Source organism: Macrotis lagotis, chromosome 4 (assembly GCF_037893015.1).
Source record: "Macrotis lagotis isolate mMagLag1 chromosome 4, bilby.v1.9.chrom.fasta, whole genome shotgun sequence".
Taxonomy (NCBI): Eukaryota; Metazoa; Chordata; class Mammalia; order Peramelemorphia; family Peramelidae; genus Macrotis; species Macrotis lagotis.
In genome coordinates, this window is record NC_133661.1 from 132,462,359 (window position 1) to 132,483,950 (window position 21,592).

A 21,592-nucleotide genomic window follows, 5' to 3' on the forward strand; every position below is an offset into this window, starting at 1 on the left:
TGGGTTTCCCCTCAATTTCCAATTCTTTGTCATCACAAAAGGAGTTGCTATAAATATTCTCATACAAATCACTCTTACATGAACTTAATACTCTAACTACACTGACCTATTTGCTGTTCCTTACAAACAACACTTCATCTCCTCATTTTTATCTTTTTTTTTTAAACTGACTGACTGTTCCCAATGTCTAGAATACTATTTATCCTTACTTCTGCCTCTCATTTGACTTCCTTCAGTCTCAGCTGAATCCTATCTTCTGCAGGAGTCCTTTAAGGGTCTTTCTCTTAGATTACCTCTCATTCACTTTGTATATATTTTGTATAGATCTAGCTATTTACATATTTTCTTCCTAATTAGACTGTGATTTCCTTGAGTTCCAGACTTGTTCCTAGCTTTTCTTTGTGTTCCCAGGACTTAGCAAAGAGTTTTTAATTTGTACGCATCTGTTGTCCTAGGTCACAGCTACTGTACAATAGGTGCTGGGAAGACTAGAACTCATTCCGTTTTTATATGACTTTATATTGCTTTCTAAAAGTTAGTCTCCATTTGATTTTTTTTCCATTGGAATCAGTGATAATTGGTTTAAAAAAAAAGGTATGGCATACTATGAAATAGTCTTTTCTTGTTGAGTCCTGCATAAAACAAGAGTATCTGATGCTGGTATAATTAATAAATGAAATTGAATAAATTGATTTTTTTTTTTTTGCAAAGGCAGTGGGGATCAATGACTTGCCCAAGGCCACACAGCTAGGTAATTATTAAGTGTCTGAGGCCGGATTTGAACTCAGGTACTCCTGACTCCAGGGCCAGTGCTCTATCCACTGTGCCACCTAGCTGCCCCTGTAACTTGATTCTTTTAAAAAACAATTCATATTCTATCAACCACAGGACAGTAGTCTTTATCTACCATGTAAGTAATCAGATTAAAGGAGCAATGTAAAATTAAATTATTTTGCTTAAAAATCTTCACTGCAAGTCAGTTTTTTAACTCTATGTCTCATCTTGCTACTGATAAAAAAAGGTGGCTCAAGCAATTGGTACACAGTTAAGATAATCTGGATAGTCAGAAATGCACTTCAATGTAAAATGCTTTACTTTGGTTATCCCTTTTGAGCTTTTACAATTACCCATGTGAATTAGGTACTACAGGTGTTAGCTGCATTTTTCAAAAGAGGAAACTGAGGTCAAGGGAAGTTATTTAGTGATTTGCCTGCAGTCACTTAGTTTAAGTAGATGTATGAGGCAGAATTTGAACCAAAGTCCTCCTGTTTATGCTCTATGCCATGATGCCTTTCATTATTAATAGGGAAAGTATTGTGATTATACTAGAAGCATTGCTGGAGCATAGTATAGAGGCTGCTTATTCATAAGGACTACAGTTGTTAGAGGAACCTAGGGTTCTCTTTCCTCTGTGGGCCGCATGATTAGCTGCAGGCCAGAACTGGTGCAGAGCCCCACCTGCTGGTTGCATGCCTGAACTTAGCCAGTTCTATGCCCATTCATCTTTTCCTAGGTTCCCCTTGTAGCTGTGGGAGTGATGCTTCATAATCTGTTTAGATAGTCTACTGATTTAGGGATTGCTGCTACAAAGAAGCTGATCCTGTTTTGCAAGATGGAACATGAAAACACAAAATGATTCATCAATGTTATACCTAGTTTAGTTTTTTAAGTAAAGATTAATATAATACTGGTAAAATAGTGTTTTCTGATTTACAAAGCACTTTTCTTACAATTATTCTTGGAGGACAATAGTGCAAGTCTAAAATATTTAGTTGGTCACACAATAAAGTTCTACACCGAGTACCCTTTTAGCAAAGATTGGTGAGTGTGAGATTTAATATTACCACAGTGGCTATACAAAAGGCACAAATGCCGAACTAAACACTGGTGTGTAGATGTGCCAAATAAAGTAGACATAGTATTAGCCACTTCATGGGAGTGTTAGAAACATGAAAGTGTAGAAAATGTTTTTGATGAGTATTTAATAAAAGTAATATATGATTAAAAATAAGATTCTTATGATGATCTAAATTACATTTTTCTGATTTCTTTATCAAATTAATGTAGCCTTAATTTTTTTTTCAATAAGTCATTCAGCATCTGAAGAAGCATCAGGCTCAGACTCAGCTAGCCAGTCTGAAAGTGAGCAGGGCAGTGAGCCAGGCAGTGGACATGGCAGCGAATCAAACAGCAGTTCCGAATCTTCAGAGAGTCAGACTGAGTCCGAAAGTGAATCAGCAGGTTCCAAATCCCAGCAAACCCCACCGGAAGCCAAAGAAAAGCCAGCCTCTAAGAAGGAACGTATAGCTGATGTTAAAAAGGTATTTCTCTTTTTCGTGAAGTCCAAATTTGGTGTGTTTTAATAAGATCCCTGTAAAACCTTCATTTCCTTTAAAAGAATCTGCACCTTGTATTTGAAAGATGAATATTCTTGTTGGTGTGGTAATATTTTTCTTCTGGATATAGAATTTAGATTAGTTTAACACTTGGAAAACCAAAAATTAGAACAAATTCAACACAATTATTATTTGCTTGCTACGTGTACCCTATTTGCTTCCTTCTACATTGAGCTACTAAGTTTTTTTTCCAGTAATAACAAAAGTGAGGTAGGAAACAAAAAAAAACTACCAGTTAACTGTGTTTGTGTGTTTGTGTGCGTGTGTGTGTGTGTGTGTGTGTATAAAAGGAGAGAGAGAAAGAAAGAGAGTGTGAGGGGGAGTGAGAGGATTTGGTGGATAGAGAGAATGCATTTGATTTTGGTTTAAATTTTCAATCACCATAAAGGTGCAACAAAAAGAAAATTACTGTTTATACTCATTTTGGTTGAAAAGAAAAATAGAAAAAATAGACAAAACAAAATCATTTATTTTTGTCTAATGTCCTTTTAGTTTACTTGAGTAGATTAGAATTTGTTATTATGGGATTGAGGCCTTTTTAGATAGTTTTCAATAAGAAGTATGTCAAGCTCATTGGACAAATAATATATAATAATTAACTGAGAACTCATGTTTACAGCAAAAGTTTATCTCAAGAAACCTAGGGTTGAACCTGGAGGAATGCCATCTTAGAAAAAGGTGATGTGATGGAGGAATGGTGATATGCTGGCCTTATACAGGGGAAGGAAGTTGAAGGACAGACCTGGTTTAGAAAATACACACAACTTTTAATGGCATTTATAGAGGCAGGCACGAAAGGGTTATAAACTGGAGGAAGGTAGGCTTTCTGTGGAAAGGATGATGTGAACTACTTGTGCTGGGGAATGATGGAGTTGGAGTTTTGGTGAAGCTCATGCTTATTCAGAGTCACAGGAGGATGACCATAATAACTGTTGGGAAGGAACTCAAAAGAAGCAGAAGTTGTTAAATTAGTTATCTCTTGCTATAAACATGACACGACTTTTTTTAAAAAAATTTATTTATTTTGAATTTTAAAATTTTTCCCCTAATCTCACTTCCCTTCCCCTCACCCTCCACAGAAGGTAGTCTGCTAGTCTTTACATTGGTATACATTGATCTAAATTGAATGTGATGAGAGAGAAATCATATCCTTAAGGAAAAAAAATTAAAGTTATCAGAGATAGCAAAATTACATAAGATAATTTTTTTTTAAATCAAACGTAATAGTCTTTGGTCTTTGTTTAAATTTTACAATTCTTTCTATGGATACAGATGATATTCTCCTTTGCAGATACCCCAAAATTGTGTCTGACTGTTGCATTGATGGAGTGAGCAAGTCCATTAAGGTTGATCATCAGTGATGTTTTTACCCTTTTTCATAATCTTTTTGAGGTATAGACCCAGTAGTGGTATTGCTATATCAAAGGGTATTCACATTTTTGTTGCCCTTTGGGCGTAATTCCAAATTGCTCTCCAGAAAGGTTGGATGAGTTCACAGCTCCACCAACAATGTATTAGTGTCCCAGATTTCCCAAATCCCTTCCAACATTGATCATTGTTCTTTCTAGTCATGTTGGCCAACAGCTTTTTTTTTGAGAGTTCATGTACATAGCAGAGAAGAGAATTAATTTTAAGATTTATCAAGTAACTTTTCCTTACTTACATAAAAAAAATCCTTAGTATAACAAAATACTCCTGGCAAGAGTTTGTGAAATTTCCATTAAATGATTTCCTTTAATGAAGAATGCTGATGACTTTTTTTTTTTTGCTAGGCAGTGGGGTTAAGTGGCTTGCCCAAGGCCACACAGCTAGATTATTAAGTGTCTGAGATCAGATTTGAACTGAGGTACTCCTGACTCCAGGGCTGGTGCTCTATCCACTGCACCTCCTAGCTGCCCCCATCCTGTATAACTTCTAAATAGACATGCCTTGTTTTATTAAGCCCCACAGACAATACATTTTTTACACATTGAAGGTTTATGGCAACCCTATGTTGAGCAATTGTACCATTTTTCCAATAGCATATGCTCATATGGTGTTTCTCGTCACATTTTGGTAATTCTCACAGTATTTCAAATTTTTTTTTAAAGATTTTATTTGAGTTTTATAATTTTTCCCCAGTCTTACTTCCCCCCGCCCCAGAAAGCAATCTGTCAGTCTTTATTTTGTTTCCATTGATCCAAATTGAGTGTGATGAGAGAGAAATCATATCCTTAAGGAAGAAACAAAAAGTATAAGATAACAAGATCAGACAATAAGATATCAGTTTTCTTTTTTCTAAATTAACGGGAATAGTCCTTGAACTTTGTTCAAACTCCATGGTTCTTTATCTGGATACAGATGGTATTCTCCATTTCAGACAGCCTAAAATTGTCCCTGATTATTGCACTTATGGAACAAGCAAGTCCATCAGGGTTGATCATCACCCCCCCTGTTGCACAGTGTTTTTCTGGTTCTGCTCATTTCACTCAACATCAGTTCATGCAAGTCCCTCTAGGTTTCCCTGAATTCCTGTCCCTCCTGGTTTCTAATAGAACAATAGTGTTCCATGACATACATATACCATAGTTTGCTAAGCCATTCCCCAAATGAAGGACATTTATTTGATTTCCAATTCTTTGCTACCACAAACAGGTTTGCTATGAATATTTTTGTTCAAGTGATGTTTTTACCCTTTTTCATCATCTCTTCAGGGTATAGACCCAGTAGTGGTATTGCTGGATCAAAGGGTATACTCATTTTTGTTGCCCTTTGGGCACAGTTCCAAATTTCTCTCCAGAAAGGCTGGATGAGTTCACAGCTCCATAGTGTCCCAGATTTCCCACATCCCTTCCATCAATGATCATTATCCTTTCTGGTCATAATTGGCCAGTCTGACATGTGTGAGGTGGTACCTCAGAGAAGCTTTAATTTTCATTTCTTTAATAATTAATGATTTAGAGCAATTTTTCATGTGGCTATGGATTGCTTTATTTCAAATTTTTTAATGAATATTATTTCTGTTATGGGGACTTGTGATCTTATCTAAGACAGCATATTTAAATGTTATATGCATTTGACTGCTCAACAAATGGTGTATGTGTTCTGATGGCTCTACTGACCAGCTCTTTTCCTGTTATTCTCCCTTTTCCTTGGCCTCCCTGTTACCTGAGACACAATAATATTGAAATAAAGTCAACTAATAACCTACAACAACTTCTACATGTTCGAATGAAAAGAAAAGTCAGTTTGATAGGGCATATTTTATTGTTGTCATATTTTAAGAAATTGCCACAGCTACCCAATTCTTCAGCACCTACCTCTCTGTTATGTCAGCAGCCATTAACATCAAGACAGGACCCTCTACCAGCAAAAAGGTTATATAGGTTCAGATGATGGTTAGCATTTTTTAGCCATAAAGTATTTTTTAATTAAGGCAGGTACATTTTTTAGACATAATACTATTGCTCACTTAATTGACTATAGTCTAGTGTAAATATAACTTTTATATGCAGTGGGGAGTCAAAAAAAATTCTGGGACTTGGTTTTATTGTGATATTTCCTTTTTTGTGGTGGTCTGGAACCTAACTTGCAATATTTCCAAGCTATGCCTGCATTAGACTTTAAAATTATTCTTAGAATTTAGAGACATCGAAATTTGTAATGGTTAATATTGGGTATAGGGTGTGTAGTGAAGTAGATCTTCTATTTCTAGCTTACTTGGAAGGCATCAAAGTGAGAAAGTAGTCATTTTAATATTTGTGTAACAGAATTCTAAGATAACTTGTCTGTATGTGCAGATATATTCATTCCATGCAGGAAAAAAACATTTAACAAAGATAGGTTAGTGGGAGATGGCACTTTTTTCAAAATGAGTTCTGCCAGTGTGAGTGCCCCAATTGCCTGTTTGTAGGTACAAGTAACTGTTGCGATGATGTGATATTTGTGTCTCAGAATCACTTAATTGGATTTAGGGTTACGGTTAATCCCTTTTTTCAGATTAGAAAAACCGCAATTTTTTGTTAATTAAGGTTTTTCCATAGGTTGAAAAAACTTAAACTATGGTAACAGAAATAAGTCCTTAATCATGAGTTGATAAATTAAATTGTTTTTGATAGAAAGATGAGATAAGCATTTTCTGTAGTCAGAGAGGATGAAACCAGTAGAGAGAGAGTGTGTCAAGATTAGACAAGGGAGATGATCATTGGAGCAAGCCTCTTGAGATGAGAGAGTAGTGGGGTCAAGGGTATTGGTAAAAGGGGGCAAGAGGAATAGGGGAAGTTGGGGGAGAGTAGTGGAATAAAGTTGAAGTGAAGAGATCCTTGAATGGCAGCTAAGGATCTAAAGAGAGAGAATGATAAACAGATATTTGTGTAGCAAAAATTACTTGCTAACAGTGTAAAGGATGTTTTGGAATAGGTAGAAACTAGAAATAGGACCAGAAGCCAGGGCACTATTGTTATAGTCTAGAGACTGAATTCAGGTGATGAGGAAGGCAATAAAATATTAAAGGACTATGCCACATGGAAAAGAAGTGAAATCAGCAAGAGAAGCAGGTTTGTCTGAAAAAATAAGTTCATTTTGGATGACTCTATACCTTTTAATCTTGGGCAAGTCATTTCCCTGACCCTCATCTTCATTATCTTTAAAATAAATGATTGAGGGGGCAGCTAGGTAGTGCAGTGGATAGAGCAGTGGCCCTGGAGTCAGGAGGACCTGAGTTCAAATCCAGCCTCAGACACTTAGTAATTACCTAGCTGTGTGACTTTGGGAAAATTAACCCCATTGCCTTGCAAAAACCAAAAATAAATGATTGAACTGAATGGTCTTGGAAGTTCTTTCCTACTCTAGGCCCATGACTCTACTCTCTTAAAAATATGTTAATGTTAAGGAGGCTCACCATGGTGGAATTGATCCCAGGAGGCAGTTGGAGACGTAATTTTTAGGCTTGGGTGAGATAGATCAGAGGAATCTGTGCAGTTAAGGTTGTTAAAAGTCATCTGTGTTAAAGAGATCCTTGGGAGTAAAAGATTGTCAAGGAAGAATGTGTGAAAAAAAGAGAAGTCCAAAGATAGTACATTGGAGATTCCAAAATAGAATTAACAGACAACTCTGAACTGGAATATAATAACAGGATGGCTTCATGAAAAGTTAAGAGGAGAAGAAATATAGTCAGGGAGCTTTTATAAAAGTTTGACTGAGAAAAGATAGAAATATTATTAATCTCTAGAGGGAAATATCAAGGCCAAATGGTTTATAGTTAAGGATAAGGAGAGATTGAAGATTGGAGAGAGGATGGGTAAATCACTTAAATTCTTTTAGTCTCAAATTTCTTATCTAGAAGTAGGACTAGAAGCCAGGACACTATTACAGTCTAGTGACTTTTCAGGTGATGACCATGGAATGTACAGAGGTGAGGTTAGAAGTGAGAGTATTCAAGAAGAATTGAGTACTACTTGATGTAGAAGGCAAGGATGAAGTAAGATTTTATAATAGAGGACCATGCACGTAGAAAATGAAGGAAATCAGTAAGATTTCCTCTCTCATAGAATTGTTGGGAGGCTCAGAATAAATTGTCTTATAAATTTTAAAGGACTATAAATAAGGCTGATTATTTTATTATTAGTAATATGCTAAGAGGTGGTGTTAGTGCATGGACTTGAGGAGAGCCATGTTCTGGTCCTGATTCTGACTCAAACTGACCATGTACCCATGAGATCTGCTTCAGGTTAAAAGTTTTCATATTAGGAATCCTTATGCCAAAGAAATGGCCAGTTTGAACTAATCTTCTCCCCACTTCCACTATATTACTCTTAGTTATACAAATATACTAGCAGAAAAATGCAGATATATAGTACTCCTCTGTGTGTGTGTGTGTGTGTGTGTGTGTGTGTGTGTGTGTGTGTGTGGTGTAAAATTTGAGTTTAGGATAGCCATGTTATAATGCCATTCAATTTTTTATGTTCTTTGACACCAAGGAATGTTTATTGAAGAAATATTAAAAAGTGTCATTTGAATGCTATTTTATATGGATGTCATATTTAAATTTATTTATAAAATTTGTAAGAAGTACTAAAGACCCATGTTCTGAATTTGTTATTGGATGATACTGTTTCTCATATTTTAAAAATTTGTTGCTGTAATAATAATAATAATAATAATAATAATGATAATAATAATAATAATAATAATAATCTTAATGTAGTTAAAACAAATGAATCTTACAAAACGCAAATGATTCTAATTATTGAAAGCTCTGAAAACAAGACATTAAGTGGAGTGAAGCAGCCCCTCTGAGATTCTTTTATTTTTCAGATGTGGGAAGAGTATCCTGATGTGTATGGGGTTAGGAGATCTAATCGAAGCCGACAAGAACCATCTAGATTTAATATTAAAGATGAGGTAAGAAGATAAGGAACAACTGTAAGGTAGCAATGTCCCACATTGTATTCTGTGGCACCTTGGGTAGTCTGTGTACTGGGAATAGGGATTCAGTGGGGGAAATGTAAGATAGGTTTTTTGTCATTTTATTTTATGATTTAGGGTTTTCTGTAACCAAATGAGGAATCACTGCTCTAAAGCATTATTAGACTTGAAACTTTTTTTCTTGCTTGGCATGCCACTTTCCATTCGGTTCTAGAGAATAGAGCTAGTGATTGTATGTAATTTTTTTTTTAGAATTTATTTATTTTGAGTTTTGCAATTTTTTCCCCATTCTTCTTTGCCTACCACCCCCCACCCCCACCCCACAGAAGGCATTCTGTTAGTCTTTGCATTATTTCCATGGTATACATTGGTCTTAGTTGAATGTGATGAGAGAAATCATATCCTTAAGGAAGAAAAATAAAGTATATAAGAGATAGCAAAATTACATAATAAGAGAACAGTTTTTTTTTTCTAAATTATAGGTAATAGTGTTTGGTCTTTGTTCAAACTCCACAATTCTTTCTCTGGATACAGATGGTATTCTCCCATCGCAGATAACCCCAAATTGTCCCTGATTGTTGCACTGATGAGATGAACAAGTCCATCAAGGTTGATCATCACCCCCATGTTGCTGTTAGGGTGGATTGTATGGTGGATTCCCTTTTTCAGGAAAACATCTGAGAGAAAATGCCATGTATCCAGAAATATTTTAGTAGTAGTATTAGTAGTTTTATACTATAGAAGAAAAGAAATGAAATAGTCAAAAGTTACATTTTGATTTTAATGACCCTTCCACAGAGGAAATGCTTGGATATTTCTACTAGCTACTCTCATACTGAAGGCGGTTTATGGATTAGATTGCTGATCCAAAAGTTAGAGCGTCATTCCTAAGGACCACAAATAATAATTAAAAAACTATTACCTACTTTACCTTTTCTCTTTCTTTTTTTACTGTCCCCCTTGTAGGCAAGTAGTGGTTCTGAGTGTGGAAGCCCAAAAAGAAGAGGCCAGAGGATACTGAAAAAACAGTAAGTCTAAATGGGAGTAAATTCTTGTCCAATAGTTCTTATATTTTAAATTTTGTACAGTACATCTTTAGGAAAAGTTAATGATGCTCAATATTGTAGTCCCTGCTGAGTACCTCAGTTTAATCTGTGGAGATCCAATAAGCAAGTTCTTGGACTGTAAATTGAGAAAATTTAGTTTGCTTTATCTGATTATTATTTCTTTTTCTTAAAACAATATCAGATTAATATATAGTATAGCTAGTATACTGATTTTTCACAGCTTTAAATAAGATTTTATCTAAGAAGTGAATCAGTCTTGCTAAGTCATCTTATGGAAGAGCATCAAATAAAATTTTTGAAAGTTAAAATTTGAACTTCTCATTTGCTACAGTGGAATTATACTTATGATTCAATTTTATTCTCTATTCTGATCATAATCCTTTCCCTGAATTTTTCTTAGGAATTCCTTATGCCAAAGAAATAACCAATTACAACTAATCTTCCCTTCTAATTCCATTATATTTCTCTTAGTTGTATAAATTATACTAGCAGAAAAATGCAAATACTTAGTACTTGTGTGTGCGTGTGCGTGTGTGTGTGTGTGTGTGTGTGTGTGTGTGTGTGTGTAAAGGTGCAAAATTTGTTACTGGAGTTGAGGATAGCCACCGTTTAATGTCATACAATTTTCTATTTACTCTGACACCAAGAAATATTAATTGAAGAAGTCTTGTAAAGTATCATTTGAATGCTATTCATATGGACAGCATATTTAAAACTATTTGTAAAATAGTAAGAGGTACTAAAGATCCATATTCTTTATTTATTACTGTGTGACATGAATATATTATTTATTCTGAATTACATACTGACTTCTAAATACAAGTTTTGTTTACTGGTAAACAGGGCACATAATTATGTAATATATGTTACATAAATATGTAATATATACAATATATTATAAATATTTTATAATATTCTTCTTAATTTTGTGGTGAAATGTATTTTACTTAAAATTTATTGTTCATTTTAATCTCCCTAAAGAAATAACTTAATTCCTTTTATTTTGTCATTGTTCTCAAAATAAATGAATTAAAAGCATTTAATATTATTCTACTTAGAATCACCTCAATTTTCACATGTTTCAACTATTTTCCCAAAGATAGAAGAATTGCACACTCAGCTCTAACATTAGATAGATATTTTTGTATGTTGGGAGTGTTGGTTATCCTTTGTCCTGATCTGGGCATTTAGGAGCCACAGATCATCTGGTCTCATGGGATTGTATCAGGGCCCAGGAGGTTTCTGCTTCATGCCTGCTTTCAAAGTACAAAGCTTAATTTCTCTGTGATTCACTTTAGACTAGGAGTGGAAGAGATGCCACTCTCACTTTCTCATTGTTCAACCACCTACATGCTGCTCTCTGAAGGGGGAAGGATCTGAATGGGATAATGCCTGTCAGTCTTCCCTCCTTCGGTCTATATTTGGTTGATAGTTTCCCATTAAACTCAGCAATTAGGTGTTCACCAAGGGGTAGATTGTAAATTCGTTGTACATGGAAGTCCAGGAAGGATATAATAAGGCAGCCAGAAAAGGTGATGCACAGGGTGTAGGCTGCAGTTAGGAGGCTCAGGATTTAGAAAGAGACAGATGATGACTCCACTTTGCCCTGGTCAGACCACATCTGAAGTACATGTGCTCAGTGCTGGTAGATACCATATTTTATAAGTGATATTGATAGGATGCCCTGGGAATAAGATGAACTATTTATTTCATAAGAAGAAGAGGCACTGTGTGATATGGATGGAGAAATGACTTTAGAGCTTAGGGAGACCAGGGTTCAAATTCCATTGTTGAAACTTACTGGCTGTGTAACACTTAAATCAGTTAATCTTTTGGTATTCTAGGCAGTTCTCAAAAGACTATGAGCTATAGAGCAACAACCTGTAGTAGCAGAGGAAATATTATTTGGGAATTCACCATATCTGCCCCAATCCCTAACAAGAACAATATAGCAACATAAAGCTCATTTCTGAAGGTCTGCTGACACTGTACAGTTTACTAACTTTTACAACTAAAAGTAGGTTCCTCTTTAAAGAGTGTCCATTTTTAGTTAACAATTCAACTTCTGTATACAAGGATATGCTTAGCTGCAATATAGTATCAGTGAAGAATTGTGTAGCAGTATGGTAAATTATATATATTAGAGATGAATTACTAGAAAAAGAGTTGGTGGGGGCTGTCCATTTTTTAAAAGTGAAGGATGTTTGAAGAATGGCCTTGACTTCACATTCCATTGATATCCACACATCAAGAAACCTGGGAGAAAAGTCCCTACCATAGTCAGGGTATTTCATGGATAGGATTCATAGGATAACATGAATAAGTCAGTCAGGCATACAGGTTAGCTCTAAACATGAATGGATTGCCAGCTCTTCTGATGGAGAGTGTTATCCATATTGATGACATCAGAGTCATCAAAATAATCAAGTATGATGCTATTTGGGAAGTCAAAGGTTAAAAACTACTAATCTTTTCCTGCATCTTGGTTAAAGACCATAATGAGTTGTAGGGTACCCCAAGTATGTAGTACTGCACATTAGAGAACTAAGCTGCAAGTCAGAGATCTCTAGGTTTTCTTTAATAGATAAATGGTTTAAGAATAAGAAGAGGTAGCTTTCAAAAGAAAAACGTGCATATATTTTCAACAACCATATGAGAGATAGGTTCAAATCAGTAATACTACTACTACTACTACTAGTACTACTACTACTACTACTACTAATAATAATAATAGAAATGGAAATATAAAAAATTCTTTGAGTTTTTTCTTCACCATTTTCATACTGACAGAGATGACAAGAAAATGATAAATGTTAAGAGAGTTTTGGGGGAAGATAGAAACACCATAATTAATATAAATTAATAGAAACATTGGAATTAATGCAGCTAAATATTGGAGAAGTTAGGAAGATGGGAACAATAAAATATCTGGGCAGTATTTTTTGGAAGACATTGGAATTGTATACAAGAAAAATCATTAAACTATACCTACCTATTGATCCAAGGATATCATTCCTAGACAATCCAAATGAAGTTAGAAACAGAGGAGAAAGTCTTATGTTTACAAAAATTTAGCAGCACTTTTGTCATAGCAAAAATTTAGAATCAAATGGGCACCTATCGATAAGTCAATCACCAAATAATTCTAGTGTAAGTATGTAGAGGAATATTATTGTTCATAAGAAACCACTTTAAAGTATTTTGAAAGACTTGTATGAAGTAAAATAAGTGAAACTGAGAGAAAACTTTATACAATGACCTCGGTAATATATAGGAAAACAACATTGAAATACTTTTGAACTCTGATTAATGCTATGAAGCATCTTGATCCCATACCTGTCAGAGAAGTGGATGACAATTACTAGGTGTTGAATAGGGCTGATGTTGTTAGAAAGTGCCAGTGTATTTGTTTTGTAAATAATCATTCTTTATGCTGGATTGAATTGTGGGGTGGGGGGGGAGAATGGGGTTAGGTTGAGAATGAGATTGCAAAGTGACAGCACTAAAGCATTCATTTTTAAAAAAATCTTCTTAGAAGATAGAAGACTTCATAAAGAAGTATCCTAATAATACTTGAGTACTTGGTAATGAAAAGTTTCTCTACATAGGAGGGTTTAACTGGTAGAATATTTAACTGATACAAACATTATCAGTTATAATCTAGACTTAAAAATAAAATTTGATTGTTGATTTTTTTGAAGAAATAACCACATAATTTATAATCTTAGTTCTGCAATTTACTTCTTTGAGCAAGTCACTTAACTTGTTTGAACCTGTTTCTTCATTTTACAGTGTTTGTTGTAGGGATCAAATATGATCATATGGTGAAAGCCCTTTATTAAGTATAAAGTAATAAACATACAAATATATTAAATCATCTTGACCTCTTCCAGGTCTCTCTCTCTCTCTCTCTCTCTCTCTCTCTCTCTCTCTCTCTTTTTTTTTGCAAGGTAATGGGGTTAAGTGGCTTGCCCAAGGCCACATAGGTAGGTAATTATTAAGTGTCTGAGGCTGGATTTGAACTCAGGTACTCCTTACTCCAGGGCTGGTGCTCTATCTTCTGTGTCACCTAGCTGCTGCCCCTCTTTCAGGTCTCTTAGCTCTAATATCCTTTTATGAAAAATAAGAGAATTACATTAGATGGTTCATGAAAAATAACCTTAAAAATTCTAGTTCAAAAATTTCCCCTTGATTTTTATTTGAAATTGAATTATTTGGGAAATCAAGGATCTTTTTTCTTGAATGGTTAGTAAGGGTTTTACCATACTGATCATGTAAAAGATGCAAGAAATGTAATACCATAAAAGTATATATTTATTGTGCATCTACTAAAAATACAGATCATTAATAATTTTTCTCTTTTTTTCTTAGAGAATAAAGAGAAAAGAACATAAAATTTTAGGCAACCATAAATTCAGATATTAACCATACTCAAAGTTAGCCCTTAAACTGAATTCTCTATTCAGCAGATTATTACAGATCATAATTTGCTTCATTAGCTTATTCTTAGTGGATCATCTGAGATGAAATTCTGTTAATAAAAATCTTTTTTATTTTTTGTACTTGATCACAGAGAAAAATGGAAAAAGGAGGCTTCTGAGGAAGAGGATGAGGAAGATGAACAAGAACAAGGTACTAGTGCAGAGAGTGAACCAGAACAAAAAAAAGTGAAAGCCAGACGACCTGTCTTGAGGAGGTGAGGGATTCTTTTCTTTTATCTGTGAATCTGGAGGCATATATGATTTACATATATATGTTGTATATATCGTTTATTGGTAGGAAAATATAATATTAGAATAGATCTCTTTAACAGAAACAAAAAAGGATACGTACAAGGCAAGTTTTAGGATTATTTGCCAGGAGAAAGAATAAAAGAGTCATTGTTTGCATTATTTAAAAATATAATTCTGGACAGTAGTATATGCTGTAGCCCAAGCTGAGTTAAGGATATGAGGCATCTTGCAGAAGTGGTAGAGATGAGAGGGTGTAGGAATAGAAATGAGGTTAAAGCTCTCTGATGTTTATTCCACACATTTACCTCCAAGTGAACTCTTTGTTTATTTTCTTAAATGTTTCATGTCTCTTGCTTTTCAAAAAAAACGGAAGCATTTCGTGGTATATTATAGTGTTAACATAACCTTAGTGTTACTTTAGTCATACTACTAGACTATCTTGAAGTGGTATCATTAAATGCCCAAATAATGTAAATTTTGATTAGTCAAAAATAAGGTTGATGGGAAACTGTATCAATTTTTGGAATGAGACAGTAAGCCAACTTTGGTGAGGGCTATGAGTAGGAGGAAAGGCAAAGACCAGAAGATGGAAAGACTCCTAGCAGACTTTACCCACTTTGTAAAAATATTATCTAGGCTCTCAGAACAGTTTATATAATTCTGAAAATCATCTTCTGTGCCATCTTTGTTGTGGATATGCTTGCTGACGTTTCAGTTAAAAATAGCAGATCTAGTTTAGACTTCACAGTTCATCTTTCTTAAATTCATTACAATCTATAACACAGCCCAAAGAGTTCCTCTGGTCTAGTGACTTTGTCATACATCTCAATAGGAATTGGAAGTGGGGGGGTGAGGGTGATAAGGTCCTACTGGGAACCTTTTTTTCAACTTAGTCATTTTCACCTTTCTTTTCCCCTTTTTATTCTTTTCTATATCCTTCTCTATTACAATTTTACCAAATTGTTAAGTTTTCTAATGGTACTTCTTGAAACTTATATCATCTCTCAAACACCAAAATTCTTCTGTACTATAGGAAATATAATTACGTGACCTTTTTCATATTTTGTTTCTGAGAAAGAACAGCAAGCCTGTGAAACATTTCATCAGGGCTGGGAATTCTTTCATTATAAGCAACTTGCTTGTTTTAATCTTCCTTGACATTATGCCATTTTTTGTGCTTTTATTTATGTTTATGTATACTATATATATATATATATATACACACACATATATATAGTTATTATTATTATTATTATTATTATTAACTCCTTTTAGAGCAGTGCCTAAAACCAGTGTTAAAAAGCAACATAAGCCACAACGTGGAAAGAGAAGAAAGAAACAAGAATCTTCTGATGATGATGATGACGACGATGATGATGAGACTCCAAAAAGGCAAACTCGTCGCAGAGCTGCCAAAAATGTCAGGTATATTGTGACCTAGGAGATATTGTTCAATCATGTGAAAACCCAATTGAATCAAAGATGATGCTTATTGAGAAAAACTTTCACTTGGTTCTCTATGGCACCATTAGTTTCCAGAGAGAAACATCTTGTTTCATGGCCAGAGAATAATTCTCTAATATTGATCAGTCGTAATTGTGTTGTATTTTTTATAAGAGGAATAAAAATTTTAAAAAGGTAGATAAATCATTGTGCTGTTGGGATTAGTCTTACCACAACAAAATCAAAGTCCATGTCCTATTGATGGTAGTATCACCTTCTTTGTCTGTCTGTTGGTCTGTCTGTCTGCCTGTTTGTCTGTCTTTGTGACATATACACACAGATATATATATATATATATATATATATATATATATATATATATATATAAATATTTATATTTATGCTTTTCTTAGGAAAGCTTCTCTGCTTTTATTTTTTGTTTTGAATTGTTATGTGACTTTATATTTTTACTTAGTCATCTGTAAATTTCATGAATCAAAATTAACCATTGATGTTTTTATTGCTAACACACTTTGGAAAAAAGTAGAGTATGCATAAATGCACAATAAAACTTTGTAGATATCAAATTTTATTTTAAGCAGGATCTGAGAATTTTGTTCTGATCTTTTTTTGATGTTCACTAATGGCTTTTAGAATAGCATTAATTAAAATGAAGAATGAATCAATATCTTGCTATTTTTATTGCATATGATATGCTATTTTTGCTGTGTATATAAAATTTTGGCATAATATATTTTATTAATATATGATAGGATAATCTTAATCTTTATGAACACCAAAAAAGTCCATTATTTTAGGTCCCACACTGAGGAGTCATTCTGCTTAATAATTTAGTTATAAACAGTTAGAGTTACTCTTTTATATTTAACTTAGAAACATCACTTCTCTTTTGTATATTGAAGAACTAGTAGGTTTCTTTTTTAATATATTTTTAAAATTTGTTTTTGAGCATTTTTGCTATTTGGTTTGAAAAATGGAACCTGGGAAGTTGAATTATTGAATAGTGTTATTGCTGCTGTATCAAGTGAAGGAATATTTTCAAATCTCTTAAGGAATGGACTTTAATCACATAGCTGCTTAGGAAGTTGCTTTTCTGTCTTCTGTTTCAGATATACATGTATCCTTTTAGCATACAAAGATAAGTTGTACCCAGTGAATGACTAGTGACTTCTTTGAATAACTGCCTGCTTTGATTTTCTTTTTTTATTGTAGAGTTTTAAAAAATTTCTTTATTTTTAATATTCTTTTAAAATTTGAGTTGTGGATTCTTAACTTTTCTCCCACCCCTCCCCAAACCACTGAAAAGGTAAATAATTTTAGATGTGAAATTATGTAAAAGATATTAGCCATATCACACAAAAAAGGAAACAATGATAAGAAAACTATACTTCAGTTTGTGCTCAAGAGTTCAGAAGTTCTCTGAAGGTGGATAGTATTTTTTTTATCATGAATCCTTTGGAATTTATTTGGATCACTATGTTGCTCAGATTAGCCAAATCTTTCATAGTTGATCATCATTACAACATTTCTGTTACAGTACATCTTCTAGTTCTCACTTCACTTTGCATCAGGTGTTATAATCTTGCCATAATTTTTCTAAACTCCCCTTATCATTTCTATATAGCAGTCCATCACAATTATATATAACAGCTTGTTTAGCTATTCCAGATTGATGAATATACCCTCAATTTCCAATTCTTTGCCACCACATAAAAATAAAATAAAAATTTATTTATATCAGTCCCTTTTCTTTTTCTTTGATCCTTTGGTGTACAGACCTAGTAGTGATATTGCTGAATCAAAACTCTGTTTTTAAATAATGTATTAAAAAGTTCTTCACAAACTTCAGTGCACTATACATAGTACACTGATTTATATTAATATGATTCTTCCCTCTGATGTTTGTGAATAGTGGCTAGCTGGGGGGAAAACATGACAAATATTTTCAATTTAATCACCCTTTATTTCTAATGTAGTTATAAGGAAGATGATGATTTTGAAACTGACTCAGATGATCTCATTGAAATGACTGGAGAAGGAGTTGAAGAACAACATGATAACAGTGAGACAATTGAAAAGGTCATGGATACAAGACTTGGGAAAAAAGGTGGTATGTATCTTAAAAAATAGATTGCTTCTCAAAAATATGATCAGTGAGATGCAAATTTTTGCATTGAGTTGAAATTGAAATATTTCTGTCCCATTATTCATAGTGATCATTAAAACTTGTTATCATACAGAGCCCTTGTTTCTATGATAATGTATTACCTCTCAGGTGATGATAGCAATGATTGCAATAAATTTAGAGTAAATATTAATATAGTAATAACAGAGAAAAAATTCCATTTAGTTTATATATTTTCTGAGATTAAAAATTGAGGTAAATAAAAGTAACATACTATTGGTATCTGTTTAGAACATTGCATAGTGGAACTATTTATTCAGTAATGCTGAATTTGGGGAAGAGTATAGTATAGTAGTAAATTGGTTTTTTTTTTTTTTTTTTGCATTTGAGAGTTAGCAGTTTTCATACCTGCTCCTCATTTTACCACTAAGTATTAACTCACTTGTTCTCTTTGGAAATCAGTTTCATTATAAGTCTTTAAAGCCCTTTTCATCTTTAAAATTGAGTGTTTATATGATATACTTCACATTATAGTTGTTTCTTGCTGGATCTAGTGTCCTACAAAAGCATTTTTAATGGGATGTTTCTTAGATCTGTTGAATGTGTAATAGGAACTTATTTCCCATATACATTGAAAAAACCCAGTTTGATTATTTTAAAGTTTCACCATGGAAATTGTTAGTTCTTCAAACTTTTTCTGTGGACTGAAATCCAACCCAAAGCCCAGCAACGTTCCTTCCTTCCTTTCTTTTTTTTTTCTTTTTATAGTTTTTGCAAGGCAAATGGGGTTAAGAGGCTTGCCCAAGGCCACACAGCTAGGTAATTATTAAGTGTCTGAGGCTAGATTTGAACTCAGGTACTCCTGACTCCAGGGCCAATGCTCTATCCACTGCGCCACCTAGCCACCCCTCTTTCTTTTTTTTTAATCTTATGTTTTCTCATCAACCTATACAGTTGAAAGAACATTAAAATGTCTCCTTGTTATAAGAGTAAAATGCTTCATTTCTTGTGATTAGTGAGATTCTAATTCTTTTGTCACAAAGTTGATTTTATGTTGTTTCCCAATAGAGACTCTTGAAAAACTGACTGCCTATTCAGTTGTAATGTTTGACTTAATAGCTACCATACTACAGTGAAATTTTTAATGAAACTTTTCTTATAGCCACTGGAGCTTCCACTACGGTTTATGCAACTGAAGCTAATGGCAACCCTACTGCTGACTTTGACCCTGAAAAGGATGAGGGAGAAGTTCAATACCTAATTAAATGGAAAGGCTGGTCCTATATTCATAGCACATGGGAAAGTGAGGAATCGCTACAACAACAGAAAGTGAAGGGAATGAAAAAGTTGGAAAACTTTAAGAAAAAAGAAGATGAAATCAAACAATGGTATGGTTTGCTTCATGGAATAGAGAAATAAATTTTATGTAGTCTTCGGTTGGAAAAGTCTTGCGTTGGGGAGAATTTTTTTTTTATTTAGAGAGCAAGAGCTTGCAAGTTTTTAGGAACTGAAGTATTGTCTTTTTCCTAACATGGGGCCAGTTATAGATGCATTTCCATTTGGAGATGTGACCCATATTAACTCTTTTCTAGCAATAGTCTGATATTTATCATTTTATAGAACTGCAGAGGTCACACAAACTAATGGTTTTGGATAATCAATAGGTTGTGAAGTGAACAGTTTATGGAACCTGTGGGTTAGCTGCTACTTCCTTTCCTAAGAAAACAGAGTATCATGAAAATGCAGTAGTCCTTTTTATTAACTTTGTTTAATTGACTTTATAATCTATATACATGAGAATAGAGAACTGTAACCTCTGCATAGACCTGAATAATAAGTTATCTAGAACATTGAAAAAATTTTATAAATTATCTCTACTAAAGTGAATTTTCAGTGACTTTTTAATCTAGTAATACAGCATTATGTTGGGCATGAGAACTGCTTGATGTAGCGGATAGATTTTGGAGACCTAAGTTTAAGTTTTGATTGTGACACAAAAAGGCTGGGCAACTCTTTAAGATTGAGTTTCAGACTAAGTCCTGTCCTGCATTAGTTAATTGAATTTTCATTATATAGGAATTCTCTGTACTATTTATGCCACAGGGAGAGACACCCTATCTTTGTTTCTTTACAAAATAGGATAGTATATATCCTTTTGGTCTGTTTGGTGGATGCTGAAGCACTTGAGATTCCTTAGGAGCAAAGTATCCTCTAATTTCCCAGTATTTTATTGTGCTGTTGTTGTAGTATAGGGGTAAATGGGGAAAGAGTAGGGGAAGGTATTCATTCCTGTAGCTCACCATTAATTTTTGACAATTATCCTATATAATTTCATGCATTTTTAAAGCACATATATTCTATAGGAATATTTGTCTTTCTTTCCAAGCTGATTTGCTTTTCATTTAGGGGAAGCATATTTGTAGTTATTCAGATTTACTGAATATAGCACCTTCAGATTTTTTTCTGTGAACAGCCAACTTCAATGAAGTAGCCAATTGTGATGAAACCTGTAGTGTTTCACAAAAGATTTTTTGTTTCTGTAAGGAAAAATTTTCTAGGCTATCAGATACCTTTGTTTTCAAGTCAAATTGTGGACAGATTTTATATATATATATATATATATATATATATATATTATGGCTTAGACATCAGTGTGGCATGATAACAAAGAGTATTTCTATTTATTCTTGGAGTCAGAGGATACAGAATAAATTATTTCTACTATTTATTATCTATGAGCTCACAGGCAAGTTATAAACTAAACTCCTTTGTAAAAATGAGGGGATTGGATTAGATATTCTCTTAGGCCCCCATCAACTATACATCCTATGACTTCTATATTTATGATAATAGATATTGTTTATTCTTCAAAAACTGAAACACTGTAACATGTTGCTATATGGGTCTCATAAATGATGTGGTATGTGTAAGATTCACACAAATGCAATTGCTATTTAATTTTTTCTTTCCATTTTCCTAACATCTAGGTTAGGGAAGGTTTCTCCAGAAGATGTGGAGTACTTCAATTGCCAGCAAGAGTTAGCCTCTGAGCTGAATAAACAGTATCAGATAGTAGAGAGAGTGATAGGTAAGTACAGTGAAGTTTCTAGAAAAGACATTAAGGATGGGCCCAAGAGCAGTGTCTGCATCTGCAAAGCCAGTAATGTGAAACAGGAAACCACAAGACCCAAACACATATCTCTATTTGTGATTATTTTTCATCAGTAGCAGTTTTTCTCTAGCATTTTATGACCTAAAAAGTACTTCCCTTAGAACAACCGTGGAGTATAGTTTGGCAGATTGGCATTATATACTCTCCTTTTGAAATCGTTTTAGGTGTACTCTAATTTGTTCATATGCATTATGTTTTTTTAATTGCATAAAAACAGAATCACGTAAGAA

General features: G+C 33.8%; 1 protein-coding gene across 6 annotated transcripts in view; it reads left to right on the forward strand.

Moving 5' to 3' along the window:
• Positions 1 to 21,592, forward strand: part of CHD2 (chromodomain helicase DNA binding protein 2) — a 149,492-nt gene that overhangs the window by 43,104 nt on the left and 84,796 nt on the right. For all 6 annotated transcript variants that reach the window (XM_074234157.1, XM_074234156.1, XM_074234158.1 and 3 more), the window contains 8 exons: positions 2,090 to 2,321; positions 8,691 to 8,777; positions 9,768 to 9,829; positions 14,442 to 14,564; positions 15,877 to 16,026; positions 18,042 to 18,175; positions 19,353 to 19,578; positions 21,178 to 21,278. In XM_074234157.1, the coding sequence (XP_074090258.1) occupies positions 2,090 to 2,321; positions 8,691 to 8,777; positions 9,768 to 9,829; positions 14,442 to 14,564; positions 15,877 to 16,026; positions 18,042 to 18,175; positions 19,353 to 19,578; positions 21,178 to 21,278 (1,115 nt within the window). The remainder of the gene's footprint in view (positions 1 to 2,089; positions 2,322 to 8,690; positions 8,778 to 9,767; positions 9,830 to 14,441; positions 14,565 to 15,876; positions 16,027 to 18,041; positions 18,176 to 19,352; positions 19,579 to 21,177; positions 21,279 to 21,592) is intronic.